The sequence below is a fragment of the Myotis brandtii genome, unplaced genomic scaffold (genome assembly GCF_000412655.1).
Source record: "Myotis brandtii unplaced genomic scaffold, ASM41265v1 scaffold581, whole genome shotgun sequence".
Classification (NCBI taxonomy): Eukaryota; Metazoa; Chordata; class Mammalia; order Chiroptera; family Vespertilionidae; genus Myotis; species Myotis brandtii.
This window is the reverse complement of record NW_005370182.1, coordinates 678,399-689,113: the sequence shown is the minus strand read 5'-3', so window position 1 is coordinate 689,113 and position 10,715 is coordinate 678,399. Positions and strand designations below refer to the sequence as shown.

General features: G+C 55.5%; 1 protein-coding gene across 1 annotated transcript in view; it reads left to right on the top strand.

Moving 5' to 3' along the window:
- Positions 1-5: 5 nt before the first annotated feature.
- AGAP2 (ArfGAP with GTPase domain, ankyrin repeat and PH domain 2) overlaps positions 6-10,715 on the top strand; it is a gene marked incomplete at its 5' end in the record, with an annotated part of 12,070 nt that continues 1,360 nt past the window's right edge. Inside the window, 18 exons of the mRNA XM_014550056.1 lie at positions 6-393; positions 2,070-2,128; positions 2,978-3,065; positions 3,263-3,348; positions 3,494-3,641; positions 4,631-4,765; positions 5,098-5,207; positions 5,627-5,785; positions 5,945-6,031; positions 6,114-6,218; positions 7,131-7,293; positions 7,471-7,590; positions 8,346-8,474; positions 9,308-9,367; positions 9,595-9,743; positions 9,839-9,929; positions 10,049-10,271; positions 10,368-10,694. Of these exons, the coding sequence (XP_014405542.1) occupies positions 6-393; positions 2,070-2,128; positions 2,978-3,065; positions 3,263-3,348; positions 3,494-3,641; positions 4,631-4,765; positions 5,098-5,207; positions 5,627-5,785; positions 5,945-6,031; positions 6,114-6,218; positions 7,131-7,293; positions 7,471-7,590; positions 8,346-8,474; positions 9,308-9,367; positions 9,595-9,743; positions 9,839-9,929; positions 10,049-10,271; positions 10,368-10,694 (2,627 nt within the window). The remainder of the gene's footprint in view (positions 394-2,069; positions 2,129-2,977; positions 3,066-3,262; positions 3,349-3,493; positions 3,642-4,630; positions 4,766-5,097; positions 5,208-5,626; positions 5,786-5,944; positions 6,032-6,113; positions 6,219-7,130; positions 7,294-7,470; positions 7,591-8,345; positions 8,475-9,307; positions 9,368-9,594; positions 9,744-9,838; positions 9,930-10,048; positions 10,272-10,367; positions 10,695-10,715) is intronic.

Sequence of the window (10,715 nt, the reverse complement as noted above, 5' to 3'; positions counted from 1 at the left end):
GGCCTGGACCCCGAGGGAAGCTGTCCCCCCGGAAAGGCAAGAGTAAGACCTTGGACAACAGTGACTTGCACCCCGGACCACCTGCTGGCTCTCCTCCTCCACTCACCATCCCGGCCACCTCGGCTCCAGGCGCTGCTCTCACCGTCGCCTCCGCGATGCCGACGGGGCCTGCACCGCCAAACACCCTGGAGCCCCCAGCTCCGGGGCTGAAGCGGGGCCGGGAGGGGGGCCGAGCGTCCACTCGGGATCGCAAGATGCTCAAGTTTATCAGCGGCATCTTCACCAAGAGCACAGGGGGGCCTCCTGGTTCCGGGCCCCCCGCCGGACCCCCAGGCCTGTCTTCTGGCAGCGGGTCCCGGGAGCTGCTGGGCACCGAGCTCCGCACCTCCCCTAGTGAGTAGGACCGGAGTCTGAGAACCGGGAGGGGAGGGCGCCTGGGAGGCTCAGCTGGGGTTGGGGGAGCCCGTGCAGGGCTGACCTGGGGGAGCTTCTCTCCGGGGTGGGCAGAGGAGCCAGGCTGCCCTCTCTGCCAAGGACTGGGGTGAGGACTAAGAGGTCCTGGCGGGGGTGAGTAGCGACGTGGTGGGACATGAGAAGTGACTTGATTTCAGGGGGATTCGGAAAGCCTCGGAGCTTTCTGGGAAAAGAATACCCTTGGTCAGAGTGACTGCTGGAAATTGCTCAAGCTCCAGACCCCACTTCCAGCCCCAGCTGGAGTCTGGGAGCCTGGAGACAGGACTCTGCCTGGCCCAGAGGGACATGGAAGGGGAAGGGGATTAGGAAGCTCAGTTTCCCCCGAGCACTGGGGGCAGGTGGCATGAGAACGCCCTTGCAGGCAGCTCCTGGCCAGGGCCAGGTCAGCCCCTGGGCTGAGAGCAGGCTGGCGAGGCAGCAGGAAGGGACTCCGTTTCTTTCCATGCAGGTGGATTGGGGAGTCAGGGAGTGCTAGGGCCTGGATGGTGCCGAACACTTGAACGTGAAGTGAGAGGGGGCAGAAGGAAGCCTCAGTCCCCCCACTGCCCACCCAGGCCCCAGAGCCTAATGGAAACCCCCAGGGGGCTGACCAGGAGTGACTCAAGGGGGGGGGGGGACTGCTGCAAAGGCAATTCTTACCCCCTGGAGACTTGGGAGGGGGTATGGAGAAGGTGGTGTTTCGTTCCGAGGAGGGGGTGTCTTTATTTCTTATCTTTTTTCTCCTGGAAGAGAGGCGAGGGACTCATGGTTTAGCTCACACTCCTGGAGGGGAGACAGGTCCGTGAGCGGGGGCGGCTCCCCGGGTTTGGCTCTGGAGCGGGTGGGAGCAGATGGCTCCGGATCCCAGAGTTCCCGCCGCAGCTGCGGCACCCCGGGAACGTCCGGCCGGTGTCAGGCGCGGGGGCTGGACCCGGCGGGCGGAAGGAGCATCCTGCCTCCTCCCACTCCTCCAGGCCTGTGGCTTCTCTCCGCCAGGGAGTGGAGCCCTTGTTCATATTTCTTCTGGAGCATGCTGGTGGGGACGGTTATGGGAGAAGGGGGCACAGAAAATCCAAGCACCATTCCTCGGGCTGTGGGGAGGGGCCAGGGCCTTCAGCCATTGACCTTGAGCAAGGGAAGGCTTATCCCTCACCTCAGTTTCCCTCCTGTGACATGGAGATGGAGGAAGATCCACTTCCTTCTATGTCCCAGCCCCGCCTCCCAGGGTCAGCCCGGGAATCAGACAGGCCTTTGGGTAGGAGACCCCCAAATTCTTCCAGAGGAAAGGACCCACCACTGTCAGAGCCCTGGTCTCAAGGTCTGGGGCAGGGACTTACAGTTTGGGGATGTGTTTTAAGGGAGATGCCAAGTGAAGTATTTTCGTCTTGCTGACTCCGTTGCTAAGCAACCACTGAGCGGCAGCAACAGCTGTGCAGAGAGCTGGCTAGGATGGGAGGACTGGGGACCACTCTCAACCCTAGCCTTTCCACGCAGCTCCCCAGCCCAGGCAGGGTTCTGAGGGTTAAGAAAAGCTGCAAAAGGAGGAGGGGTGGCCGAGGGTTGGAAGTCCTCCTGAGCCTGGAGCACCCCCTCTGATGGCTCCTTTCCCATTGCAGAGGCTGTGGTCAATAGCCAGGAATGGACTTTGAGCCGCTCCATTCCTGAACTGCGCCTGGTAGGTAACCTGGTCCCCTTGTCCGCAGGAAGGCTGACCTCCTGTTCACTGTGCTCTCAACTCTCTCTCCTTCATCTCTTCCTTCCCTTCTCTCTGTGAGAAAAGGGAATCGTTTTTTTTTTTTTTACTTCTCCTGAGATTCTACCTTCGTGGCACCTTCCTGAGGCTTGACACATCCTCACAACTTTTTCTTTAGTCTCCTTTTCCCTATGTATCCATGGTTGTCTTTCAGGCTTCTCCTCACTTCTGGCATCTCTCCTATAGTCCTTCATATTCTATTGCCTAGAATTGGGTAAAACTTTTCAACCAGTGCCTAGGGCAGTGATGGCGAACCTTTTGAGCTCGGCGTGTCAGCATTTTGAAAAACCCTAACTTAACTCTGGTGCCGTGTCACATATAGAAATTTTTTGATATTTGCAACCATAGTAAAACAAAGATGTATATTTTTGATATTTATTCTATATATTTAAATGCCATTTAACAAAGAAAAATCAACCAAAAAAATGAGTTTGCGTGTCACCTCTGACACGCGTGGCATAGGTTCGCCATCACTGGCCTAGGGCTATGACATGCTCCCTCCCCCCTATACACATATCTAGTATGTTTTCTAAACAGCACTACACACACACACACAAATGGTACTGAGTTGCTGACATTATTCAGCTTTTTGGGATTATTTCTTGCCACACTCCTGGCCTGATCTTCCCAGACACGCTCCTGACTGTCATCCTGGTCCTGTGGGACCCTCCTTGGATGATTTAACACTGCCAATCTCTTCAAGTTCTCCAGACTCAAGCATACTGCCGCCTCTCAACTTCCATAATCTCTGCTCTACAAACTTGTCTGCAGGGTGTACTGGGCGATGCCAGGAGTGGGAAGTCATCGCTCATCCATCGATTCCTGACTGGTTCATACCAGGTGCTGGAGAAGACAGAGAGTGAGTTCTTAGGAGTCATAGTAAACTAAGGATTGGGGCCAAGGATCCAGGATTAATGACTAGGCAGTGTGATCAATGACTAGGTGGGAATGGAGACCAGAGGGAAGGATGAGGCCATGACAGCTAAAGTAGAGGGACAATGGGGTGGTCTGGTGACCTGTGACCTCTGACCTACCACTTCCAACCTTTCTGCACAGGTGAGCAGCACAAGAAAGAGATGTTGGTGGATGGACAGACTCATCTGGTGTTGATCCGAGAGGAAGCTGGGGCACCTGATGCCAAGGTGAGGGGTGAGGTATGGGGTAGGCAGGCTTGCTGGGGTCAGCACTGGCCAAGGGAGTGGGCTCTGGTTTCCCAGGTCTAATGGGAATAGCATTGAAAGAAATGGACTTGTTTGACCCTCTCTTTGTCCCCTCACCCCCCGCAAGTTCTCAGGCTGGGCAGATGCTGTGATCTTGGTCTTCAGCTTGGAGGATGAGAACAGTTTCCAGGCCGTGAGCCGTCTCCACGGGCAGCTGAGCTCCCTTCGGGGGGAGGGACGAGGAGGTCTGGCGCTGGCATTGGTGGGGACGCAAGGTAAAGAGGGGCTGGGAAGGTACTGCTGATGGCTACTGGGCTATTGCCCAGCACACGAGAGAACTCGGTAAGGTATAGAAATGGCCAGGTGGATTCTAGTTACCTCTGGAAGGATCCTGGTCTCCAGATAAGGGAGCCATTAAGCCAACACAAACTTCCCAGAGAGGAGGCTGAGAGGAGGCCCTCCCGGGAGGGAGGAAGGGACAGCTGTAGTAGCAGTCTCCATCCTCTGAGATGTCGCCTGCCTTGTGTTCTTATGCTCTCGTTTCCCGATGCCATCACCATGGGAAACAAAAGCTCAGGCCCTAGTGCTGATAGAAAGCCTTTTCCACTCTCCCTGGCTACAGCTGGGTCAGGCTGACACCTTTCAAAGGAGCCTATTCAAAGCAAAGAGAAAGCACAAATGAAATGATGGAGAAAACACAGAGGCAGGAAACCTTTTAGAGAAGTGATTCAGAGGCGCTCAGACTCTCCGCCAGGGCCGAACAAAGCTCCTTCCACCGCCACCTGTGTGAGGCTGCGGGCTGCCTGGATGCCTGTCCAGCAGGTGCCTGCTTCCACCTGTCGCTTGCCTCCAGCTTTCCCGCGGCAGAGCGAGCAGGCCACCTGTTACTCACGGCTCTACAGCCTTTTCCTAGTTCACGTGCCAGGTGTTCTCCCTTTCAGTTCAGGGTTCATTGGACTCGCAGGACAGGGTGATTGTCCCCTGTGAGTCCCAACCATTGTAGACCTTGTCAGGAAGCTCCACCGACTCTGCGGTGTTTTCTGAAGACACATACAGAGTGCACTCCGCCGACGCATACTGCAGCTGGGCATTTGAGCTGGGTCCAGAACTTACAAAAGGCTATGCACTCCATTCCACCGGCCACAGGAGAGGTTCTTTCAGACCCTGTCCCTCGTGGGTCCAGCCTGGGACTGGAGCCCAAGGGAAAGGAAAGCAGGAAAGATGGGGAGGGGGCCTTGATCCCGCTCCTTTCCTGCGCCCTCAGACAGGATCAGTGCTTCTTCCCCTCGGGTCGTGGGAGATGCTCGTGCCAGAGCTCTGTGCGCAGACATGAAACGCTGCAGCTACTACGAGACTTGCGCAACCTACGGGCTCAATGTGGACCGGGTCTTCCAGGAGGGTGAGTGTGGTCATCCCAGAAAATGTGGGGAACGGGGCTAGAGGCCTGGGATAGTCTTAGAGGCTGCGCATCCAGGCCTCGCTCTGTGGATGTTAGGTAGGTCATTCGCCTGTGCGGGAGGCAGGGGGGACCAGGGAGGTGAGAGAAGTCTTGCATAATAGCCACAGGTCTTTCTGGACTGGAGGAGCTGGCAGGGTTACATGTGGCGCGAAGGCCACACTGATAAGGAACTTGGGGCCTATGTTATCTCTTGGGGATTTCTCAGAGCTGGGCACCAGAGGGTGTTCTTGGGTATCTGTCCTACTCACACCTCCTTCCCCTCCCCCCTCCAGTGGCCCAGAAGGTGGTGACCTTACGCAAACAGCAACAGCTTCTGGCTGCCTGCAAATCCCTGCCCAGCTCCCCAAGCCACTCAGCTGCTTCCACTCCCGTAGCTGGGCAGGTGAGTTGGGGGCTTCAGGGTCCACAGAGGGGCTGGTAAGAATCTGAGTGGCTGGTGATCCAAGGATAGGTTCAGAGCGCCCAAGGAGGCTGGAGGAGGGGGGGCAGGTGGGAATGGTAGTGACACCATTTGTAGAAAGTGCATTGGACTGGAAAACCACATGGTTTCAGACATCGTTTGCAATGTCCTTGAGCAAGTCACCCAAACCTCCCAAGGTTGTTAGGAAAATTATATGGCAAAAACTTGCGAAGTCGACTTTGTAAAACTAAAGCACTAGGACTGTGCTAGTGAGGAGTTTTCTTATTAATGCTAATACAAGTAAATGATGATGAGATCGAGGAATTTCCCGGGTTCCTCATAACTAGATGTAACTGTAGCTTGGTGGGATGGGAGCATCTCAGCTATTTTGACTTCTCCAGGCTAGTAACGGGGGCCACACTAGCGACTACTCTTCTTCCCTCCCGTCCTCACCCAATGTCGGTCACCGCGAGCTCCGAGCTGAGGCAGTGGCAGTGGCTGGATTGAGCACCCCAGGGTCCCTGCACCGGGCAGCCAAGCGCAGGACCAGCCTTTTTGCGGTATTGGATATGCTGACCCCCATCCCCTGTTCCCCGTTACCTGCTCATCTTCCCTGGTCCCTAGAACCCTTTTTTGGGCCCTTATTCACCTGTCTTTCCTGTCCTTCCATCAGTGTATCCCTCCATCCATCTTCTAACTGATGCCAATAACCATTCCAGAATCGCCGGGGCAGTGACTCTGAAAAGCGGAGCTTGGACAGTCGGGGAGAGACAACAGGGAGTGGGCGAGCCATTCCCATTAAACAGGTGGGTGGTCCAGGGGCTGAGGGCAGGCTGGAGGTAGCTGATCCTAACTGGGCTCACCCACATGTCTTTCTCCATACTGCAGAGCTTTCTACTAAAGCGAAGTGGCAATTCCTTGAACAAAGAATGGAAGAAGAAATACGTGACCCTGTCCAGTAACGGCTTCCTACTTTACCACCCCAGCATTAACGTGAGTGGCAGAGGCTGGCTGCCACAGTGCTGGCCTTAGACGCCCTTCCAGCTCTACGAGTCTGTGCCTCTGATAAACACTAGTATTTCTGGGAAGCTCATCTGGTTCTCTTAAGTTTAGCAAGCATGTTGAAGGTTAGGTACCTCCCAGGTGCCCATCCCGGGGATGAACAGGTAACTGTATCTCCCCAGGGACTTTCAGCCTAGCAGTGGTCGGCAAACTCATTAGTCAACAGAGCCAAATATCAACAGTACGATTGAAATTTCTTTTGAGAGCCAAATTTTTTAAACTTAAACTATATAGGTAGGTACATTGTTATTAACTTAATTAGGGTACTCCTAAGGCTTAGGAAGAGCCACACTCAAGGGCCAAAGAGCCGCATGTGGCTCGCGAGCCGCAGTTTGCCGACCAGGGGCCTAGGGGGAGAGCATGGAGAAAGGGCCTCCACCTGGCCTGCCCTTCAGGGAATGCTTTCTGGAGGAGACAATGCTGAGCCAATACTGTTTGGCTCATCCCCTAGAAGCTCATCCCAGCCCACTGAGCTCTAAGAGCCCCCCTTTTTATATACATTTTTATTGATTTCAGAGAGGAAGGGAGAGGCAGAGAGAGATAGAAACATCAATGATGAGAGAGAATCATTGGCTGCCTCCTGCACGCTGAATAATGTGAATTAAGCCCAAAACCTGGGCATGTGCCCTGACTAGGAATTGAACCTTGACTTCCTGGTTCATAGGTCGATACTCAACCACTGAGCCATGCTGGTCAGGCATTTTTTCTTTTCTTTTAAATTCTTTTTTCTTTTTTTAAGAGCCCCCCCTCTTGAGTCCTTCTCTATTCCCTACTATTGGTTGCTTCCCAGCACTGCCAAGGAACCCAACCTTCCCTATATTCTCAACCCCTGTGGCCCTCCAGGACTACATCCATAGTACCCACGGCAAGGAGATGGACTTGCTACGAACAACAGTCAAAGTCCCTGGCAAGCGGCCCCCACGGGCCATCTCTGCTTTTGGCCCCTCAGCCAGCATCAATGGGCTCGTCAAGGACATGAGCACTGTCCAGATGGGTGAAGGCCCTGGTGAGTGGGGCTCATGACAGAGGGGCAGGAGAGGGGCCAGGGCTAGGGGAAAAGGAGGGGTAGTAGGGAAGTAGGGACTGGATAAGTGAGAAGGTGGGTGATAAAGACGTACCACGAAGGCATGGGCCCAGAGACCGAGTGGCTCACTGAGGTTTTATATTCTTCTCCTTCCAACAGAAGCCACTACTCCCACACCAAGCTCAAGCCCCAGCCCCAGTTCCCTGCAGCCACCATCAGACCAGACATCCAAACACTTGCTGAAGCCAGACCGGAATTTGGCCCGAGCCCTCAGCACTGGTCAGTGAGGACCCATCTTCCATCCACTATCTTCCAGATCCAGATGGGATGTGGGTGGGAAATGAACTTGGGGTGGAAGCTTGGAGACTGGAATCCAATGCATGAGTGGATACATTAAGCATCGACTGGGTGCAGGCACCAAGCTCACCATTATCGTGTTTATCATGATGTTTAAGACAAGCGGGTTCTAGAGCTAAATTGCGTGAACTTGAATCCTGGCTTGCCAGTGGGGCAAGTTACTTGATCTCTCCGTGACTCAGTTTCCTCATCTATAAAACAGAGATAACAGTTTCTGTCTGAAAGAGTTGCTTTAAAGCTTAAAAAAAATGAGAACATTGTCTAACATAGTCAGCATTCAGTGTTTGGAATGTTTAGAAATCTATCTATCTATATTTTTCTTAATTTATTTAAAATAGCAAGTAACATTGTAACAAGTAATCCTTACAACAACCTTGTCAGGTCAAGATGATTATCCCCATTTTAGGGATGAAGAAACTGAGGCTCAGAAGATTAAGTGACTTGCTCAAGGTCTCAAGGCCAGTAAGTGGCAGAGCCAGGATCTGAGTACAGGTCTGACTCTAAACCACTCATCTGCCCACCTCCTCAGGAATAATCCAGGGGGACCTCCTGGAGAGGGACAGTTGAAAGGAGGGAACCCTAAAATGCCAAAGCTAGTTCAGGGGAGGAGACAGGCTGTGATGAAATCAGGAAATCTGTGGAGGGGCAACTGAGGCAGCTGTGTCCCCCTTCCTAAGACTGTACCCCATCTGGAGACCTGAGCCCCCTGAGTCGGGAACCTCCTCCTTCTCCCATGGTGAAGAAGCAGAGGAGGAAAAAATTGACAACGCCGTCCAAGACCGAAGGCTCCTCTGGGCAGGCCGAAGGTGAGGCGTTGGTGGGCAGTTGCACTCCCACTCTGGACCCTCACCCCCAACTCTAGACCCCTGGCCTAGTTCCTGCAGGAGGAGGAAAAGTGTCTGAGCTGAGTACTTGACTATCATTACCACTTTGCACATAATTTAGTGAAAAAATGAATGGACACCCCTCAGCCCTTGTCCTTCCTCTTGTTGCCCAGTCAATGCCTTTTACCCCAGCAGTCCCAGCACCCTGTGCCCAATGACCTCTCTCCTGATGACCCTCTACTTCCCCTTCCTCAGCTCCTGCACCCAGGGCCCCATGACCCCCAGGGACTCAGCCCCTGATCTCAACGTCCCCCTTTAACTCCTCAGCTCCTGACCATCCAGCCCCTGTTCCCAGTAACTTCCTATGATCCCCAAGCTCCCCTGACAGCTCTTGACCCCAGTGAAGCCCCCAAATCCTCAAGACTTCTCAACCCCAGGCCCCCTCACCCCAGGCCTGTGGCCCACCTCTGTACCCTTTCCCCGTGTTTACTCAGTTCCTGACCATCCCTTCCCCTCCCAGAGACCCGGCTCCTCATTGACCATGATAACCGGTCCCCACCACCCCTGCTCTCTGCCGGGTGCTCAGACCCAGCCTCCAGATCCGCCTGCTCTCATGGCTCTTGGCTTCCGCTCTACTCTGCTCCGGGGCCACTGACTTTAGTTCTGCTTTCTCTCCCCATCTGTCTGTCCTGCTTTGTCTCTGGCACTCTGTCACTCTCTCTCCTTCTCTCCATCTACCTCCTTTTCTCTTTCTTGGTCTTTTTCTCTGTTCTGCTCTCTATTCTATCTCTATATCATTCGCTTCGGGAAACCAGCCAAGCGCAAAATGTGGAAACTAAAATCCTTTGGTAGTTTAAGAAATATTTATAAAGCAGGTAACAAGCGGGGAGCTGGGAGGGGCGCTCAGCTGGGGTGCAAGGGGTGGGGGTGCCCCTGCCTTCCCCTGCATGTGCTCGGGCTTCCTGCTCTCCCCCACCTCTGCTTCCCCAGCCCTTCTGCCCACTCCCAGGGGCTTGGGATGGACATCAGGGAGGAAGGTTTGGGGAAGGCAGCTCCTGTTTGAACTCTCTCCCTCATGACCCCATCCCATCCCCCCACCCAGAGGAAAACTTCGAGTTCTTGATCGTGTCCAGCACTGGTCAGACGTGGCACTTCGAGGCAGCCAGTTTTGAGGAGCGGGATGCCTGGGTCCAGGCAATTGAGAGTCAGATCCTAGCCAGTCTGCAATGCTGTGAGAGCAGCAAGGTCAAGGTAATGGGGGTGAAAGGTTTGGGGGGAAAGCAGAGGTGAGTGTCTGGAGAAGGGGTCCCCGGGAGAGTCAGTAATAACCCCGGCCCTTTCTGCAGCTGCGCACAGACAGCCAAAGCGAAGCCGTGGCTATCCAGGCGATCCGGAACGCCAAGGGGAACTGTATCTGCGTGGACTGCGGGGCTCCCAGTGAGCGCAAGGGGGCAGTGGAGGGGCCTGGGAGGGAGTGTGGTTCGCGGGCGTTGGCGACTTCGGGGTGGGTGCCCGTGTTGGCTCTGCGGGGAGCCAATTTCTCACTCCGTCCCCAGACCCCACGTGGGCCAGCTTGAACCTGGGCGCGCTCATCTGCATCGAGTGCTCCGGCATTCACCGGAACCTGGGCACGCACCTGTCCCGCGTCCGCTCGCTGGACTTGGACGACTGGCCTCGGGAGCTGACCCTGGTGCTGACGGCAATTGGCAACGATATGGCCAACCGCGTGTGGGAGAGCAACACGCGGGGCCGAGCCAAGCCCACGCGGGACTCCTCGCGGTATGTGCGAGGGAACAGATCGGGGGGCTCCCGAGAGGGTCCACGGGTGGGGGGCGAGGGTCCCGAGAGCCCTTCCCATCGATCCTGGTCTTGCAGGGAGGAGCGTGAGTCATGGATTCGCGCCAAGTACGAGCAGCTGCTGTTCCTGGCGCCGCTGGGTTCTCCGGAGGAGCCGCTGGGCCGCCAACTGTGGGCTGCAGTGCAGGCCCAGGACGTGGCCGCCGTCCTCCTGCTTCTGGCCCACGCGCGACACGGGCCGCTAGACACCAGCGTGGAAGACCCGCAGCTCCGCTCCCCACTGCACCTGGCGGCCGAGCTCGCCCACGTCGTCATCACGCAGCTGCTGCTGTGGGTACGTGAGTGGTGGGGGGGTGAAGGGGTCTGGAGGGCTCCCTCTCGGAAACGGCCGGGCAGGGGGAGCCTGTGTCCTCACCAGGACCCTGG